Source organism: Callithrix jacchus, chromosome X (genome assembly GCF_049354715.1).
Source record: "Callithrix jacchus isolate 240 chromosome X, calJac240_pri, whole genome shotgun sequence".
Classification (NCBI taxonomy): domain Eukaryota; kingdom Metazoa; phylum Chordata; class Mammalia; order Primates; family Cebidae; genus Callithrix; species Callithrix jacchus.
Genome location: NC_133524.1, coordinates 60,138,883 through 60,159,051, shown reverse-complemented (window position 1 = coordinate 60,159,051; position 20,169 = coordinate 60,138,883). Strand labels below are relative to the sequence as shown.

Sequence of the window (20,169 nt, the reverse complement as noted above, 5' to 3'; positions counted from 1 at the left end):
AGTAGGAGGATTGCTTGAGCCCTTGAGGTGGAGGCTGCAGCAAGCCATGATCATGCCACTGCACTCCAACCTGGGTAATAGAGTGAGAACGAATGTTAAAAAAAGGAAAAAGAAAGAAAAAGAAAAAAGGGCTGGGTACAGTGGTTCATGCATGTAACCCAGCACTATGAAAGGCCAAGGTGGGCAGATCACTTGAATTCAGGAGTTTGACACCAGAATGGGCAACATGGCAAAATCCCATTACTACCAAAAATTAAAAAAATAGTAAGGCATGGTGATGTGCACCTGTGGTTTTAGCTATTCAAGAGGCTGAGGTGGGAGGATCACCCTAGCCCTAGAGGTTGAGGCTACAGCAAGCCGTGATCATGCCACTGCACTCCAACCTGGATAATAGCAGGAGAACTAATCTCAAAAAAAAAAAGAAAAGAAAAAGGGAAAATAGAAGAAAAAAGGGCTTGGCACAGTGGCTAACACCAGTAACCAGGCACCTTGGAAGGCCGAGGTGGGCAGATTGCTGGAATTCAGTGGGTTCAAGACCAGATTTTGCAATATGGCAAGAGCCCATCTCTACCAAAAATACAAATTTTTTTCCCAGGCATCGTGATGTGCACCAGTGGTCTCAACTATTCAAGAGGCTGAGGTGGGAGGATCACTTGAGCCCAGGAGGTTCAGCCCACAGCAAGCCATGACCACACAACTGCAGTCCAGCTTGGGTGACAGAGAAAAACCTAATGTCTGCCCCCCCCAAAAAAAAAGAAAGAAAAGAAAAAAAAAAAAGCTGGGCACAGTGACTCATGCCTGTAACCCAGCACTTTGAGAGGCGAGGGTGGACAGATCACTTCAGTTCAGGAGTTTGAGACAAGACTTGGTAACATAGCAAAACCACATCTCTACCAAAATACAAAAAATTGACCAGGCATGTTTGTGTACACCTGTGTCCCAGCTATTCAACAGGCTAAGGTGGGAGAATGGCTAGATCCCAGGAGGTTATGGCTACAGCCAGCTATGATCATGCTGCTGCATGCCACCCTGCATAACAGAGCAAGACCTAAATGGAATAAAACGTAGAATAAAGGGCTGGGCCCAGTGGCTCATGCCTGTAACTCAGCTCTCTGGTAGGCCAAAGTGGGCAGATCACTTGTGTCAGGGGTTGGAGACCAGACTGGGCAACATGGCAAAAGCCCATCTATAGGAAAAACACAAAATATTAGCCAGCCTTACTAGTGTGCACCTGTGGCCTCAGCTACTCAAGAAGCTTGGATGGGAGGATCACTCTAGTGCAGGAGGTTGAAGCTGCAGCAAGTGGTGTTCACGTGGCTGCACTCTAGCTTGGGTAAGAGAGCAAAACCTAATTTCAAAAAAAAAAAAAAACAAAAAAAAAGGCCTGGGCACAGTGTCTCACTCCTGTAACCCAGTACTTTGGAAGGCCAAAGTTGGGAAGATCACTTGAGACTTGAGTTTAGGAGTTCGAGACCAGACGTTGCAACATGGCAAAACCCAACCTCTACCAAAATACAAAAAATTAGCCAGGCATAGTGGTGTGCACCTGTGGTTTGAACTATTCAAGAGGCTGAAGTGGAAGGGTCACTTTAGCCCAAAAGGTTGAAGCTTCAGCAATCTGTGACCATGCCACCCAACTCCAGCCTGAAAAACAGAGTGAGACGTAATATCAAAATAAAAAAGAAAAAGAAAAACAGCAGTGCACAGTCACTTGTGCCTGTAACTCAGCACTTTGGGAGGCCAAGGTGCACAGATCACTTGAGTTCAGAATTTCAAGGTCAAACTGTGCATTATGACAAAACCCCATTTCTACCATAAATAAAAAAAATTAATCAGGCATGATAGTGTGCACCTGTGGTCCCAGCTATTCAAGAGGATGTGGGAGAATCAGTTGAGTCCAGGAGTTTTAGGAGGCAGCAAGCCATGATCATGCTGCTGCACTCCAGCCTGCGTAACAGAGCAAGACCTAATCATAGCAACAACAACAACAACAAAAATGTGGCTGGGCACAGTGGCTCATGCCTTTAACCCAGCATTTTGGGAGGTCAAGGTGGGCAAATCACTTGAGTTCAAGAGTTGGAGACCAGAGTGGGCAACATGGCATAACCCCATCTCTATGAAAAATACAAAATAGAAGCCAGGCTTAGTGGTCTGTACCTGTGGCCTCAGCTATTCAAGAAGCTTAGGTGGGATGATCACTTGAGCCAGGAGGTGAAGCTTCAGTAAGCTGTGAACATGACGCTGCACTCCAGCATGGGTTAAAGAACAAGACCTAATCTAAAAAAGAAAGAAAGAAGAAAGAAAATAAGAAGAGCTGGGCACAGTGGCTTGCGCCTATAACCAAACCCTTTGGGAGGACAAGATGGGATAATCACTTGAGTTCAGGAGTTCGAGACTTGCCTGTACAACATGGCCAAACCTCATCTCTACCAAAAAGACAAAGTATTAGCCAGGTGTGGTAGTGTGCACCTGTGGTTTCAGCTATTCAAGAGGCTGAGGTGGGAGGATCACTTTAGCCTGAAAGGCTGAGACTGCAGCAACTCATGACCACGCCATCACACTCCAGCCTGGGAAAGAGCGCAAGACCTAATCTGACTCCTGCCTGAACTCAGCCCATTGAGAGGCTGAGGTGGGCAGATCACTTGAGTTCAGGAGTTTGAGACGATACTGGGCAACCTGAAAAACTCAATCTCTACCAAAAATATAAAAAGTTAGCCCGGCGTGGTGGTGTGCACCTGTTGTCCCAGATATTCAAGAGGCTGAGGTGGGAGGATCACATGAGTCCAGGAGGTTGATGCTGCAGAAAGCCATTACCACACCACTGCACTCCAGCCTGGGTAACAGATGGAGATCTAATCTCAAAAAAAACCCCAAAATAAATAAATACATAAAAATAAAAAAAGGGCTTTTCACAGTAACTCACACCTGTAATCCAGCACTTTGGGAGGCCAAGGAGAGCAGATCACTTGAGCTCATAAGTTTGAGACAAGACAGGGCAACATGGCAAAACTACATCTCTATGAAAAAAAACAAAATGAGCCAGACATGTTGTTTTACATTTTAGTTCTTACTATTCAAGAGGCTGAGGTGGGAGGATCAGGAGATTAAGGCTAAAGCAAGCCGTGACCACACCACTGCACTCCAGCCTGGGTAACAGAGCGAAACCTAATCACAAAACAAAACAAACAAACAAAAAAGAAGACATAAGTGCTGGACACAGTGGCTTACACCTGTAATCCAGCACTTTGGGAGGCCAAATCACTTGATTTCAGGAGTTTGAGACAAGACTTGGTCATATGGCAGAACCTTGTCTCTATGAAAAATACAAAAAGTTAGCCAGGTGTGTTTGTGTACACCTGTGGTCCTAGCTATTCAAGAGGCTGAGCTGAGAGGACCACTAGAGCCTAGGAGGTCAAAGCTGCAGTAAGCTATGATCACGCCACTGTACTCCTGCCTGCATAACAAAACAAGACCTAATTTTTAAAAAAAGGTAGAAAAAAGGCTGGGCACAGTGGCTCATGCCTGTAACCCAGCGCTTTCAGAGCTTGGGGTGGGCAGATGACTTGAGTTCAGATTTTGGAGACAAGATTGGGCAACATGGCAAAACCCCATCTCTACAAAAAAAAAAATATTAGCCAAGTTTAGGGGGGTGTGCACCTGTGGCCCCAGCCATTCAAGAAGCTTTGATAAGAGAAATGCTTGAGCCTACGAATTTGTGGTTACAGCAAGCTGTAATTACTCTGCTGCACTCCAGCCTGTGTAAAACAGAGAGATTTAATGTAAAAAAAAAAAAAAGAAAGAAAAAAAAAAAGGAAAAAAAGGCTAGGCACAGTGGCTCACATCTGGATCCCAGCATTTTAGGAGGCCAAGGTGGGCAGATCACCTGAGTTCAGGAGTTCAAGACTTGCACGGCCAAACCTCTTCTCTACCAAAAACACAAAAAATTAGCCAGTGGTGGCACCTGTGGTTTTAGCTACTCAAGAGGCTGAGGTTGGAGGATCACTTTAACCTGAAAGGTTGAGGCTACAGCAATTGATGACTACACCATGACACTCCAGCCTTGGAAACAGAGACCTAATCTCAAAAAAAAAAAAAAAAAAAAAAAAGGAAAGAAAAGAAAGAAAAATGGCTGGGCACACTGGCTCACACCTGTAACCCAGCCATTTGGGAGGCTGAAGTGGGCAGATCACTTGAGTTTAGATTTTTGAGATCAAACTGGGCAATATGGCAAAACCCCATTCCTACCATAAATATAAAAAATTAGCCAGGCGTGGTGGTGTGCACCTGTGGTCCAAACTATTCAAGAGACTGAGGTGGGAGGATTGCTTGAGCCCAGGAGTTTTAGGCTGTAGCAAGCCATGCTCACACTGCTGCACTCCAGCCTATGTAACAGAGCAAGACCTAATCTCAACCAAAAAAAGAAAAGGAAAAAAGAAAAAGTGGCTGAGCATAGTGACTCATACCTTTAACCCAGTATTTTGGAAGGTCAAGGTGGGCAAATCATTTGAGTTCAGGAGTTCAAGACCAGAATAAGCAACATGGCAAAACCCCATGTCTACCCAAAGTACAAAAAATTAGCCAGGAGTGGTGGTGTGCACCTTTGGTCTCAGCTATTTAAGAGGTTGAGGTAAGAGGATAGCTTGAGCCTGGGAGGTTGAGGCTGCAGCAAGACATGCCCACGCTACTGCAACTCCAGCCTAAGTAACCAAGTGAGACCTAATGTCAAAAAAGAAAAAGAAAACAGAGAGGAAGAAATGGCTGGGCATAATGGTTCACACCTATAACTCAGCACTTTCAGAGGTTGAGGTGAGCAGATCACTTGAATCGAGGAATTTGAGACCAGACTGGGAAATAGGACATAGCTCCATCTCTACCAAAAATACAAAATGATAGCCATGTGTGGTGGTGTGCATGTGTGATCCCAGTTATTGAAGAGGCTGAGTTAGGAGGATCACTTAAGCTCAAAAGGTTGAGGCTACAGCAAACTGTTACCATGCCAGTACACAGCAGCCTGAGTAACAGAATGAGACCTAATCTCAAAAATAAGAAAAAGAAAAAAAAAAAAAAAGAAGAAAGCACTGGGCACAGTGACTCACACCTGTAACCCAGCAGTTTGGGAGGCCAAAGGGGGCAGATTACTTGAGTAAAGGAGTTTGAGACCAGACTGGGGAAAGTGGGGAAATGACATCTCTATGAAAAATGCAAAAAATTAGCCTGGTGTGGTGGTGCACGCCTGTGGTTCCAGCTATTCAAGAGACTGAAGTGAAAGGATTGCTTGAGCCAAGGAGGTTGACACTGCAGAGAGAAGTGATGATGCCACTGAACTCAAGCCTGAGTAACAGAATGAGACCTAGGCTCACTAAAACAAAAAAAGAAAAAGGAAGTAAAAGGAAGAAGACGGAGGAGGAGGAAGAGAAGAAGAAGAAGAAGAAGAAGAAGAAGAAGAAGAAGAAGAAGAAGAAGAAGAAGAAGAAGAAGAAGAAGAAGAAGAAAAGAAGAAGAAGAAGAAGAAGAAGAAGAAGAAGAAGAAGAAGAAGAAGAAGAAGGAGGAGGGGGAGGGGGAGGGGGGAGGGGGAGGGGGAGGGGAAGGGGAAGAGGAAGAGGAAGAGGAAGAAGAAGAAGAAGAAGAAGAAGAAGAAGAAGAAGAAGAAGAAGAAGAAGAAGAAGAAGAAGTAGTCAAGGAGGAGGAGAAAGAAAACAGGGCTGCCCACAGTGACTAATGCCTGTAACATGGCAGTTTTGGAGACTGAGGTGACCGGATCACCTCATTTCAGGAGTTCAAGAGCAGACTGCATAAATACAAAAAGTTAGCCAGGCGTGGTAGTGTGCACCTGTCGTTTCAGCTATTCAAGAGACTGAGGGGAGAAATAGCTTGAGCTCAAGAGGTTGAGGCTGTAACAAGCCATGATCATGCCACTGACCTCCAGCCTAAGTAACAGAGTGAGACCTAATCTGAGAAAAAAAAAAAGAAAGAAAGAAAAAGGAAACAGAACAAAAAAGAAAGAAAAGATGAAAAAAGGGCTGGGCACAGTGGCTTACACCTACAAACCAGCATGCTGAGAGGCGGAGGTGAGCAAATGATTTGAGATCAGGAATTTGAGAAAAGCTTGGGCAACATGACAAAACCCCAACTCTACCAAAAAATAAAATTAGCCAGGCATGGTGGTGTGGACCTGTGGTCTGTGGTCCAAGGTACTCAGGAGACTGAAGTAAGAGGATCACTTGAGTCCAGGAAGGTTAGGCTGCAGCAAGCTGTGGTTAACGCTGCTGCACTCCAGTCTGGGTAACAGAGTAAGACCTAATTTTTTTTTTAATGAGAAAGAATAATAAATGGCTGGGCACAGTGGCTCATGCCTGTATCTCAGCATTTTGGGTGGCCGAGCTGGGCAGATCACTTGAGTTTAGGAGTTCAATACTAGAATGGGCAACATTGCAAAACCCCATCTCTACCAAAAATACAAAAAATTAGCCAGGAGTCGTGGTGTGCACCTGTGGTCCCAGCTATTCAAGAGGCTGAGCTGGCAGAATCACTTGAGCCAAGGAGATTGCTGCAGTAAGCTGTGATCACGCCACTGCACAACAGCCTGTGTTACAGAGAAAGATCTAATCTCAAAATAATTTTTTGAAAAAGAAAAACATGTCATGCCTATACCCCAGCACTTTGGGAGGCCGAGGAGGGCAGATCACTTGAATTCAGGAGATCGAGACTAGACTAGGCACCGTAGCAAAACCCCACCTCTATCAAAAATACATAAAATTAGCTTGGCGTGGTGGTGTGCACCTGTGGTTTCAGCTGTTCAAAAGGCTGAGTTGTTGGGAGGATCGCTTGGGCTCAGGAGGTTGAGACTGCAGGAAGCTGTGACCATGCCACTGCACTCCAGCCTGGGTAACAGAGCTAGATCTTGTCAAAAAAAAAAAAAAAGGAAAAATCAAAAGTGGCTGGGCACAATGGCTCAGGCCTGTAAACCCAGCACTTTCAAAGGCTGAGATCTTGACTCATCCTCTGGCCTAAGCCCAGGCTGGTGGGATTGCCCTAAGTCAGAGACTGCTGGGACCCTGCTTCCTGGCCACACCTGCTCCAGAACCACCTGCGGGTTCTGCGGGCGTCAGTGTTGGGCTAAGTGTGCCAGCCTGCCTGCGTGTACACATATGCCAAGGGCAAGCGAAGGGAGAGTGCAGTTCTGGAATGGCGTGTGTGCAGATGTGGGCCATGTACGTTCGTGCAGGCACAGGTGGTGACCTGTGTGTCAGCCTGCCAGATGCACATGCATCTCAACACTGCTGGGAGGGGCTTGGGGACACCCAGAAGCCTGTCATGTGGGGTGCGGCCACAGCCTCAAAGGGAAGTCGGCTGTGAGCCCCAGGTACCAGAGTTAAGCTCAAGGCGGGTAGGGAAAATGGGAAAGAGGCCGATCTGTTCACCTTCCCCTCCACTGGAGACTTGAGACTGCCTCAGGTTGGGTTGTAGCTCTGGAGAGCCCTGAGCCTCAGGTAGGGAAGGTGGGAGGTGGAAGAACACTCGCTGAGGCCCAATCCAGCCCTCTGGGAGAATCCAGATGCTGGCCACAATTGGGCAGGAATCGCACTCTTCTTGGTCTTTCCCATAAGCCATCCAGAGGCCCCTAGAAGGTGAAAGTGAGAACAGAGACACAGAACTGTTTCGTTTCCCTGTGTAAGGCAGGGATGGTGCTCTGGTGGTGGGCCCTTCTCTGGGACCCTGGCTTGGGTGCTGGCTGAGTGAGGTTGGAGCTTGGCAGGGAGAACCAACAGAGGTGGTTCTCCAGGAAGACATGAGCCTGCTCCCCGGGCACATGCCCTGCCCGAGAGCTTGATTGCCTCAGTATGGGTCAGGGAAGGAGGCACCTACATTTTGGCAACTGTCTTGAATGGAGGAAGAGCCTTTTTGAGGGGGTGTATCCCGGATTCTCTACCTCCTCCTAGCAGGAGATAAGGTCTCTCTCACACCCCTAAGAGTTCTCTGTGGGCTCCATGGAGCCCCTACCCCTCCTACAAAGACTCCTGAGGGTCCCAGCTGGCCTCCTGTCTATTGGCTGAGTCCCAGGTGGGGGCCTCAAGAAGTCCCCAGGGCAAAAGGTATTGCATAGGCTGAGGCCAAGGAGAGAGGGACTCCTGGGGTTGGGGGTGGGGACCCAGCAAGCCCCAAGGAGCATGTGGGGGAGGCGAGACCAAAGTCAGCCTTAATTAACCCAGAGTGTCCCAAGGGTGGGGGTGGGGAGGGTCCACACCCCAAGACCCTACAGTTCCTTCTCACAGCATTGCTGTGCAGTGAGAAAAGGGCTTGCACCCCTGGATAGTAGGTTTCTGTGGTAGGACACTGCTATTGGCACTGTCACCTGTATCCTAATGGCCCCTCCCTGTTTTCTCTAGGTTGGCCTGAGGTGTGGGGTTCTGTCCAGGAGATGAACCAGCTTGCTTTCTGAATCTACCTTGGTGGGAGTGGGAATTGGTCCCCACAGTAGCCTTGCCTTTCTCAGCCCCAAAACGTACTGGTCTAACTCAGCATGTGGCTGTCATTGGTTCCAACCAGAAGCAAGGAAAGGGCTTGTCCTTGCTTGTTGTTCACTGAAACCTGTGACATTGCCCTAATCATAGCAAGATTGAGTTGGCTGGTCCTTTCTAAGCCACTAAGAGTTTGCAGGAGCAGGATGCTGGCTGGGGGAGGTAGAGGCAGGCCAGGGTGGCCCCAGCAGATGGACTTCAGATGAGCCCGTCATGGGTCACTGAGCATCTGCTGCCCCAAGGACAGTCCGGATCCTTCCTTGGTCTTGCCTTAGAGCTTTGTCTCTTTTTAGCACATAGTTTTTCCATCAATACAATGGGAGTAGTGGCTAACTAGCACTCTGTGGTCCCTGGAGCCTCCCTCCCTGGATTTTCTCCTTTCCTTTCCTTTCCTTTTTCCTTTCCTTTCCTTCTTTCTCTCTCTCTCTCTTTCTTTGTCTTTTATTTCTTTCTTTTGTCCCTGGAGCCTCCCTCCATGGACTTACTTTTTTTCTTTCTTTCTTTCTTTCTTTCTTTCTTTCTTTCTTTCTTTCTTTCTTTCTTTCTTTCTTTCTTTCTTTCTTTCTTTTTCTTTCTTTCTTTCTCTTTCTTTCTTTCTTTCTTTCTTTCTTTCTTTCTTTCTTTCTTTTTCTTCTTTTTCTTCCTGTTTTTTCTTTCTTTCTTTCCTTCTCCTTTTTTTTTTTGAGATGGAGTCTCGCTCTGTCACCCAGGCTGGAAGTTCAGTAGCAGGATCTTGGCTCACTGCAACCTCTTTCTCCTGAGTTCAAGCAATTCTCCTGCCTCAGCCTCCTGTGTAGCTGAGATTACAGGTGTGCACCACCATACCCAGCCATTTTTTTGTATTTTTAGTAGAGGCAGGGTTTCACTATGTTGATCAGGCTGGTCTTGAACTCCTGGCCTCAAGTGATCCATGCACCTCGGCCTCCCAAAGTGCTGGAATTACAGGCGTGAGCCACCACACTCAGCTGCCTCCCTGGACTTTCACATATGCCCTTGATGCTGTCTTGCCACCCCCCCATGTGTTGGAATCACCATCTGCAGCTTGGGGGCTGGGGATGGATCCAGGCTCCTTATGCTCTGGCACTTTCCTGCTGGTGCTGCAGCGCTATCTGCTGGGCTGCTCTGACTCCTGTGGAGGGGGAGAGCAGATGGGAGAGGTATGGCTTGTGTAGACTGATGTCTCCAGTTACCTCTTTTAGGGGACTGCCCTCCAGAGCCAAGTCCAGTATCTCAGCATTGGCTATGGGCCTAAGAACCTGGGCTGGAGGCCTGGCTCTGCCATTTTTGACAAGATCAGCAAGTCAGAGGAGTGTCACAAGAGATCTGTGAATTTGTAGACAATACTCAGATTCCATGGTTTGGCTGCAGTGGGTGTCGCTATGGCATCTTGGAATAGGACCCTGTGGTGGAGGCAGGAGACCTGCTTCTTGTTGTGTCTGTTTTGTTGGTGACTTTGAAATGAATGGGTCTCCTTATGGGGGTTGCAGGCAGGGCACACCAAGTGACCCTCAGACACAGTACCCCTACAAAGTCTGAAATCCCAAAAAGGAGAGGGTTTTGGGAGTTGTATGGAGGAAAATTGAACAGAAGGGTCTCCTGGAGTGGGGGAAATGGGGGTTGTGTGTAGAATAATTCATTAATGAGGGATCTGTGGGGATCGCTCCCATGTGAGGCCCCTAGGGAATGGACCTCACCATACAGTGAGCTTGAGCCCGGACACAGATCCCCGGTTGGGGGAGTCGAGCTGAGGGAAAGCAGGAACCGAGAGAGGGACTATGTTATTCTAAATAATTAACAGACATTACTTTATGGATATGAGGACTTGGGAGGGATTGTGTCCACTTTCGGCTCCTTATGGTTTATTGCTTGATTGTGTTCATTTTGGACCCTTGTTACCTTCATTGTAAAATATTAACTTAAATATTTACACTTGGTAACTTACTGTAACTTACTGGGTGTAACTGTAACTTACCATAACTTACTGGGCGTAACTGTAACTTACTTACCATAACTTACTGGGTGTAACTGTAACTTGCTTACAATTGTTAAGTACTTACTGGGCGTAACTTACTTGCTGGGCGTAACTTACTTACCATAACTCACTGGGCGTAACTGACTTACTGGGCTTAACTTACTTACTGGGCATAACTTAGTGGGCCTAACTTGCTTACTGTAACTTAAGTATGTTGATCTGGCATAAACAACATTAACTTCAGAAAAGTATATAATGGATCATATTGCAAAAATAAAATTGCTGCATGGGCATAGCGCATGTGGCCCTCCAGACCTCTCTCTTTTTCTTTCTCCTTTTTTTCCGGCGCACGCTCTCTTCCAGGTTTGGGACCCTCTCGCTGGATGAGATTCCTGGGCTTGCATTTAGTTTACAACAGCTGGTGCCCCGAACGTGGGACCTGGACACGAGGGACAATCATGACGCCTACAAACTATAGAGGTGAAGCTGCAGTGTAAGTGAGTGAATAATCTTTTCATCTGGAGTAAAACATGAGGCAAATAGAATCTAAAGAGCATAAATTGTACAGCTTTTGCAACATATGATTAAGTCACATGGTTGTGACATTAAACTTAAAACGGTTGAGGAATTTGTGCACATAGTGCATGAGCTTTGTCTGTGGGTTGTGGATTCTGAGATTAAACTTAAAACTGAGGGAGCGAGGAGCGTGCACTGCTCTCGCGTGCTCTTGCATCACTCACGTGACTGGATGGTGTGTGCACGAGGTGCCAGTGACCGGGACGCAGACTGCCAGGCGCGTGCCACTGCGAGGGGCATCTGGGTCCGAGTCAGCTACCCGGGCTGGTGTGAGGTGTGGGCAGGCTGGCCACAGGGGTCGGAGGCTGCTCTTCCTCGGCCAGACAGATAGTGGCACTGTCTCGCTCACTCGCCCCGTGTCTCCTCCCACGGCGGCTGCTCCTTGGCATCGCCAGCCTCAGCGCTGCTCCCGGGGCTGGCCAGAGAGAAGTCAGCAGAGACGGCCGCCCCAGCTAGGCTGGAAGGAAGTCAGCGAAGGTGACGGCAGCCCCAGCCCGGCCAGAGAGAAGTCGGCGGCGGCAGCCCTCGAGAATTTGGCGGTGGCGGAACCCGTGGAGCCACTTTGTGTGCAACCCAACGAGGGACGGCAGTGCAACCACCTGACAGAGACCCGAGCGCTCGATGCACCTTCCGCCCGCATGAGGAGGAGAGGCCAGTAGAGGACTGTGAATGAAAAGTTGTCCCTCAGGATGGGCTTCACCACGCAGCCCAAGTCTGCCACTGCCCTCTGTGGCATCGTGAGTGCCGATGGGAAGGTTGCTTACCCTTCGGGTGTAAAAGAGATCACCGACAAGATCACCACGGATGAGATGATCAAACGCCTGAAGGTTTTGGGGCCCCTTAACGTTTCTGGACCTTGGTATGATAATGGGAACTCAGATGGACATTGATAAGAAAATTGATGAAAAACTTAATGCTTTGAAACAAACTGTTACTATTCTTGGTGACTACTACTCCTTATAATGACACTAAATGGCAGTGGCCTCTTGTTAAGGCCCATTTACAAGGAATTTGGACTCATGACAGTTTCCTTCTCCCAGTACTCTTTTGCCTTGTGTTCTCCTCCCTTCAACAATTGCAGCTCAAGCTTTTTGAGTTGCATCTAAAAACAAAAGGGAGAACTGAGGGATCTGTGGGGATCACTCCCATGTGAGGTCCCTAGGAAATGGGCCTCACCATACGGTGAGCTTGAGCCCAGACACAGATCCCTGGTTGGGGGAGTTGAGCTGAGGGAAAGCAGGAACCGAGAGAGGGACTATGTTATTCTAAATAATTAACAGACATTACTTTATGGATATGAGGACTTGGGAGGCATTGTGTCCACTTTCGGCTCCTTATGGTTTATTGCTTGATTGTGTTCATTTTGGACCCTTGTTACCTTCATTGTAAAATATTAACTTAAGTATTTACACTTGGTAACTTACTTACCGTAACTTACTGGGTGTAACTGTAACTTACCATAACTTACTGGGTGTAACTGTAACTTGCTTACAATTGTTAAGTACTTACTGGGCGTAACTTACTTGCTGGGCGTAACTTACTTACCGTAGCTTACTGGGCGTAACTGACTTACTGGGCTTAACTTACTTACTTGGCATAACTTAGTGGGTGTATCTTGCTTACTGTAACTTAAGTATGTTGATCTGGTGTAAACAACATTAACTTCAGAAAAGTATATAATGGATCATATTGCAAAAATAAAATTGCTGCATGGGCATAGCGCATGTGGCCCTCCAGACCTCTCTCTTTTTCTTTCTCCTTTTTTTCTGGCACACACTCTCTTCCAGGTTTGGGACCCTCTCACTGGATGAGATTCCTGGGCTCGCGTTCAGTTCACAACACATTAAACCAAGGGTTCTGCAACTAAAAATACACAAGTTGGGGTCAGGTGTGGTGGGTGGTTCATGCACGTGATCTCAGCACTTTGGGAGGCCAAGATGGGAGGATCACTTGACTCCAGGAGTTCAAGAGCAGCCCGGGCAACATAGTAAGACCCTGTTTCTGCAAAAAAAAAATACTAAAATTTGCCGAGTGTGATGGCAGGCACCTGTGATCCCAGCTCCTTGGGAGTTAGGAGAATCACTTGAGCCTGGGATGTCAAGACTGCAGTGAGTGAAGTTCATTTTATTGCTCTCCAGCACGGGCAACAGAGAGAGACCCTGTCTCAAAACACACACACACACACACACACACACACTAATTGAAAACCTTTGTCATTTGGCTCATGCACTCAGTCTTAACTGAGTATCAATTAAGTGGCAGGTTCTTGGGTGTGGCAGTGAGCCGATGCCAGCAGCAGCCCTCTGTTGCTTGCCTGAAGCCTGCTTTCCCCTGCCTCTCTCCCTCTATCCCAGGTCAGAAGTTGAGTAGCAGGGGCCCAGGAGGACTCAAAGCCTTCACAGCAATGGCAGAGAAGTGACCACTGGGAACCCTTGGGCCTGTGACATGCGGCAAGCTGACTTACTTAGAGAAAGACTTGGGGCCTGAGCACAGCCTGCCCCCCTCTCTTGGCAGCTAGAAACCCTGCAGCAACAAGGGGTCCTACTTCTCCTGCCCCATGGGGGGTGCTCCCAAGGCTGAGTCTGATTAGTTGGCCTCCTGGATTCCATACCTACCCTTGTACTATATGGGGATGGCAGGTCCCCCACTCTGTGCAGACAACCTGCTGACCAGCTGCCTGTTCTATCACTCACCAGCAGAAGGCTCTGAGAAGATGCAGGACTCCAGCTCTGCTGAGCTCCTGCCTTTCAGTCCCCAGGCCCACTCATACCTGGGCCCACCACTGGCGATACCCAAACCTGTAAACTGCAACACTCTGTGCTATGGGCTCTCAACCTGCCTGGGGGAAGGAACAGTGAAGAGGCCACTGGATGTTGACTGGACTCTGGTGACCGGGCCCCTGTTGCCTTCAGCTGACCCACCCTGCTCTCTGGCCCCAGCTCTTAGCAAGCCCCAGACCCTGGAGGGCACCTTCTTGCAGGGGGCTCCAGATGGGGGATCCAGCAAAGACTCCTTGGGAAGCTTCTCCCCCTGCCAGCCCTTCCTGGAGAAGTATGAGATCATCCACAGCATGGGCTTCCTGGCCTCCAGGTACATAGGTTCTTACCCTAGAAACTCCAAGCAAGCAGTGTCTGAGTGGCCTTCCAGTCCTTGAACCCAGCTGGCCCAGCCCCTGGGGCCATCCTGTCAGGACACTGGGCCCACCCACACTCACTACCCACCACCTCATCCTCCACAGGCCCTGCCTTGCCCTCCAGCCTGTTGCCACCCAGAGAAGCAGGGCAGCTACAGCCCAGCACTTTCACTGCAGCTTCTGGGAGGCCACAAGCGGACTGGGTACCAGGCTGGTGGGCTGGGCAGCTTCTACCTCAGGCAGCAGGAAGCCCAGGCACCTTACATTCCCCCAGTGGGGCTGGAAACTTACCCCTATCCCTCTCCCCATCTCCCAGAACCTCAACAGGCCTCAAACTGGAGCCTTGTCTCCCTCCATGGTGCCCATTGGACTTTGCCCACCAGACACTGAGGTTTTCTTATGCCCGGGATGACCTCTCTCTGTGGAGCATCCCCCGGGCTTGGAGGGACACCACCTTCCCAGAACAATGTGCAGGCTGTGCCAAAGCCCTTGTTTTCCAGAGGGCATGCCAGCTTTCATCAGCAAGTCAGCCCTGCTCAGAGTCTGTGAGGCCTGCGTAGGATGCCAAAGAGAAGATCTGGCTCTCCAGCTGCAGGAAAGAGGAGCTCCAGCCCGGGCTCAGTGAACACTCTGGACCACTCATCCCTGAGGCAGTCCAGTTCCCCATACCCCCCACAGCACTAAGCCCCTGTGCCCAGGAGTGCCAGTCTCTACCACAAAAGGAGGGTGCAAGGCCACCCAGCTTTCCACCAATGCCTGTTTTTGACAACGTCTTCAGCCTGGCTGCCTACCATGAATATCTGGATGTGCCTGCACCCGAGGCCACAGCCGAGCCTGACTCAGCCCCAGCCACCAATGAAAGCCAGGACAAAGGCTGCAGGAGGACCTTGTCTGCTCAAGATGGGCCCTCAGGGAGTAAGCCCTTAAGGGGCTCACTTAAGGAGGAGATAGCCCTGGATTTGAGTGTGAGGAAGCCCACAGCAGAGGCCTCCCCCATAGGCTCCCAGTCCTGTGGAGCGTGCCAAGCTCACTGCAGCTGTGGACGTGCCAGATGTGGGCAACATGACATCAGATCTGCCAGGCCTGAAAAGGATAGACACAGAAGCACCAGGCTTACCTGGGCTGCCAGTGATCACAGATGCCATGCCAAGGGCCAACTTCCACAGCTCTGTGACCTTCATGTTCCAGAAGTTCAAGAACCTTCTGGCACCTTTGCCTGCAGCCGTGGTCCCGTCCACGCCCACCTCAGTTCCTGCTCCTGCACAGCCTGTGCCCACCCCTACATCTGGGCCCATTGAACTGCGGATTCTTTTTTTTTTTCTCTTTTTTTATATTTTACATTTTATTTATATATTTTTAAATTGCATTTTAGGTTTTGGGGTACATGTGAAGACCATGCAAGATTGTTGCATAAGTACACATGTGGCAGTGTGGTTTGCTGCCTTCCTCCCCATCACCTATATCTGGCATTTCTCCCCATGCTATCTCTTCCCAACTCCCCACCCCCCACTGTCCCTCCCCTATTTTCCCCTGACAGACCACAGTGTGTGATGCTCCCCTTCCTGTGTCCATGTGTTCTTTTTTTTTTTTTTTTTTGGCCAATCAGTTTGAGCTTATGAGGTTGCTAAGGTTAGCCTTGAACTGATGACCTCGCCTTCGCAAGCACCATGACCTCCGGCGGGAGCCACTTTGGAACCCCCCCATGTGTTCTCATTGTTTATCACCCACCTATGAGTGAGAACATGCAGTGTTTGATTTTCTGTTCTTGTGTCAGTTTGTTGAGAATGATGGTTTCCGGGTTCATCCATGTCCCTACAAAGGACACAGACTCATTATTTTTTATGGCTGCATAATATTCCATGGTGTATATGTGCCACGTTTTCTCTGTCCAGTCTATCATCGATGGGCATTTTTGTTGGTTCCAGGTCTTTGCTAATGTAAACAGTGCTGAAATGAACATTTGTGTGCATGTGTCCTTATAGTAGAACGATTTATAATCCTTTGGATATATATCCAGTAATGGGATTGCTAGGTCAAATGGAATTTCTCTTTCTAGGTTTTTGAGGAATTGCCACACTGTCTTCCACAATGGTTGAACTAATTTACACTCCCACTAACAGTGTAAAAGTGTTCCTGTTTCTCCACATCCTCTCCAGCATCTGTGGTCTCCCGATTTTTTAATGATCGCCATTCTAACTGGCATGACATGGTATCTCAATGTAGTTTTGACTTGCATTTCTCTAATGACCAGTGATGATGAGCATTTTTTCATATGTTTGTTGGACTCATGTATGTCTTCTTTTGTAAAGTGCCTGTTCATATCCTTTACCCATTTTTGAACGGGCTTGTTTGTTTTTTTCTTGTAAATCTGTTTTAGTTCTTTGTAGATTCTGGATATCAGCGCTTTGTCAGATGGGTAGACTGCAAAAAATTTTCCCATTCTGTTGGTTGGTGATTCACTCTAATGATTGTTTCTTTTGCTGTGCAGAAGCTGTGGAGTTTGATTAGGTCCCATTTGTCTATTTTGGACTGTGGATTCTTGCTCAGCAGCCCTTGTCCATGACCTGCTTCAGCCTGGCACTCTCCAGCCCTCCAATCGTAGCTGTAGCCTCCCCTGGCCCTGCTCCAGCTCTATCCCCTGCTCTGGCTCTGGCTCTGGCTCTGGCTCTGGCTCAGGCTTGGGCTCCTGCTTCAGCTCCAGCTCCAAGCCCTGCTCCAGGCCCTGCTCTGGCATCTACTTCAGCCTCAGGGGACTCCCTGGAGCAGCACTTTACGGGACTAGATTCATCCCTGTGTGATGCTATGTCAGGCTCAGTGGCCCACACTCCTCCAGAGAAGCTTCACCACGAGTGGCTAGAGATGGCTGGACCCTGGGGTCGAACTGCATGGCAGGACTGCCAGGGTGTGCAGGGGCTGTTGGCCAAGCTGCTGTTCCAGCTGCAGTGCTTCTATCACACCCACCACTGCCATTTCCCTAACGTGGTGAGAGCTGGTGACATCTTTGTGCCCATCTACCTGGTGAAGGAGCGGCTCTTCCCTCAGCTGCCACCCACTTCTGTGGACCATGTGCTGTAGGAGTATCGTGTGGGGCTGCAGCCCACCACACTGTCAGAGGAGTGGGTGCTGCAGGAGCTCACTCTGCCAGGCTGCACCTCATGCATGCTGAAGCTACTGGTGCTGAACCAGCTGCCTGACATTTACCCTAACCTGTTTGGCCTACAGGGGCATGTCTGTGTATGCCACCAGCTGGGTGAGACTGGGGCAGCCCCAGTGGCCACCGAAGCAGTGTGAGCAAGTGACTTGTATGTGTGCTGTGTGAGTGGTCACAGCTGGGGCTGAGTGATTTTAGGGACTCCTGCCCAGGCAGGGGGCTCTCAGGTGGGCTCTAGGTGCCCTCAACACTTGACCCTCCAGACCTCAGTGAGCACCTTCACAGCATCCTTTCTAGTCCTCTGAATGTGCCAGCTGCTCTGTCCCCATGGAAACTCCTCAGCCTCCCCTGGTGCCACACCTTCCTGGGTTCTTCCTTTTCTGCCTGTGACTTCTCTGCCTGTGCCTTCTCCATCCTGGGTGTAGTGTTCCCGGTGCTCTGGTCAGGCCCTGTTTTCTAGCTGAGATCATTTTCCTGAGTTCAGCTCAGCCTCGCCTTTCTGAGCTCTAGCCCCAAATAACCCACTGCCTGCTGCTGGTCTTCTGCACCTGGGTCTCTCCCACACTGAGCTCATCCCAAATCATACTCTCAAGGCTTCCCCTAAGCTCACTCATCATCCTCAGTCTTTTCCATGTCAGCAAAGGGCACCCCCATTCACAAAGTTCCTCATGCCCGAGACCTGCTGAGGGTCACAGGTGCCTTTTTCACTGTTCAGTTTTGAAGTCCTCCCCAGTCCTGACATCACAGAAATGTGCCCATAGGTAGTGTTGTTCTGTGGTTCACTGTTCCTCTACTCAATGATGTCTTGTGCCTACTGTTCTCTAGCTTGTGTTTTTAATGTCCTGGAGGACCACACAACTGCCGAAGTGTTGTGTGCTGTGTATGATCACACTTCCTCAGCTAGGGATCTGGTGATGGGGCCAAGTGGATTCTGCCATTGCTCTCCTGCGTCAGTACACCTGGCGTCCCGACCTGAGGGCCCCTCTAGTTTTACTCTCCCTGTGGCTTCCACCTCCACCTTCTCCCATTTCCACCACTCCGCCTCTCCCTGCAGAAACTGTTCCTAGTTCCATCCCCATAGTGACAGCCTTGCCCCGACCTTTACCTGATCAGGATGGAGAAGGGCCTGAGGCAGTAAGGTGCAGATAAGCTTAGGGGCTGTCTGACCAGCATCCCTGATCCCTGAACACTTACAAAATTGGAGCAGATGCCTTAGTGGGATGCAAAGGAAATCCAGGCTCAGGCATTCTGTTACCAAGTGAGAGTCATGTATCACTCAGGGCTGGGCTGCCCAGCTCAGTCCTCTCCCCTTACAGTTGGGCTGTCTCAGGCCCAGAGAGGGTCAGGTCCATTTATTCTGGGCTGCCTGATTGCCAGTGGAGTCTGGGCACTTCACACGGTCCTTACCTGCTCTGAGTGGAGCTTGCAAAAGTCAGGGGCCTGGGAAAGAAGTGATTGGAACCAGGCTTCCTGCCCCTGGCCGAATTGTGTTGCTGGTCCTCACTCCCTCCCCCCATCCTTGGGGGCTGCCTTTCTGTGTGTGCCCCTAGACAGTGATTCTGGACTTTCTTTCTTCCAGGTTCCTGCACTCCCAAGCATAGCTTTTAAGGCAGTCTGTACCTGGGCCCAGGCTCAGGCTTTGGCTTTGGCTTTGGAGCTGGCATAAAGTTGATGGCTGGGTCCTCTGTTCCCATGCCTCAGTTTTTCCATCTCGACAATGGGTATTGGACCAGGCCAAAGGTTCCTGACCTGCTGAGCCACTTTCCTCTCATCCTTGTACCCAAATAGCCTCTCCTGAGCAATGCCTGTATCAGATAGAGCTCTGGTGTCACCTGGAGAGAAGCCCATCATTTTGGCTTGGATGGTCTGGCCAGTGGACATATGTGGGGAAGAGGTGTGATGCCAGCCTGATGGGGCAGATAAGAGCCACTGTTTGGGTGACTTTGGAGGCCAGGAGGTGGGATCTGAGGTTATGGGGTCTGCAGCCTATGCATTTGTTTTCCAGGAGACTTTGACACTGAGACTGGAGCTGTGTCCCCCTCAGAGCCCACTGTGACCAGAGATGAGCCAGAGAGCCTCGCTCTGGCTCAGAAGTCAATGGCCCCCAAGGTCAGGAAGCCAGGGGGAAGCTGCCAAGCTCTGGCCCAGAGAAAGTAGAGGCAGCTGCTGGGAAAGAGTCCTGTGGTGCCTCCACTACCCCTGCTGCCAGCATCAGCCTGCCTGGCTCCACACTGAAGGCCCACTTCTGCAGTTGACTGGAGACCATCTGGCTCAATGGGCTGGTTCTGCCCACCTTGGGCTACAAGGCCTCAAGACCAGATGGACCATTTTCCTGCCCACAGGTGCTGGACAGCCAGAGCCATCACCTGTAGCACTGGTTGCCAGTGCCATGTGTAGTGATCACTCTCCACCCTTCCTTCTGCCTGTCCAGCTGTCCTGGGGCCAGAAGTGGATGCTGGGGCCGGGGCTGATCCCCTGGAGGGGTTCTCTCTCTGACCCTGGGGCCTACCCAGGGTGGGCTGAGAGCCTCTGAGCTTTTAACATAAGGGTCTTTATTGGATAGGACTCCTTCCTATTCTTCCCTAGAGAACACACATGGGCTCTGGAGCCCAACAGGCCTGGGCTTGAATCCTGCCTCCTGTTCTTGCTGCATGACCTGGGCAAGACACATCACCTCTGCTGAGCCCTCATTCTCCATGTGTAAAATGGGACAATGCCACCTACTTCACAGGGTTGTTGTGGAGATGCTGCCTGACACACACCCTGTCATGGGTTGGTCTCTGCTTCCTCCCTGGGACAGGGCTGAGAATCGGAGGC

The 20,169-nt window shown here is 49.6% G+C and overlaps 1 protein-coding gene and 1 pseudogene across 39 annotated transcripts in view; both read left to right on the top strand.

Annotated features, from left to right (window-relative positions):
- The window catches only part of LOC128930681 (uncharacterized), a 159,307-nt gene extending 146,503 nt beyond the window's left edge, over nucleotides 1-12,804 (top strand). For all 39 annotated transcript variants that reach the window (XM_078362604.1, XM_078362598.1, XM_078362597.1 and 36 more), the window contains one exon: nucleotides 10,856-12,804. In XM_078362604.1, coding sequence (XP_078218730.1) covers nucleotides 11,137-11,727 — 591 coding nt within the window. In that variant the 5' untranslated portion in view covers nucleotides 10,856-11,136 and the 3' untranslated portion in view covers nucleotides 11,728-12,804. The remainder of the gene's footprint in view (nucleotides 1-10,855) is intronic.
- Nucleotides 12,805-13,472: 668 nt separating this feature from the next.
- Nucleotides 13,473-19,838, top strand: LOC100413075 (uncharacterized protein C15orf39-like; annotated as a pseudogene).
- The last annotated feature ends 331 nt before the right edge of the window (nucleotides 19,839-20,169 follow it).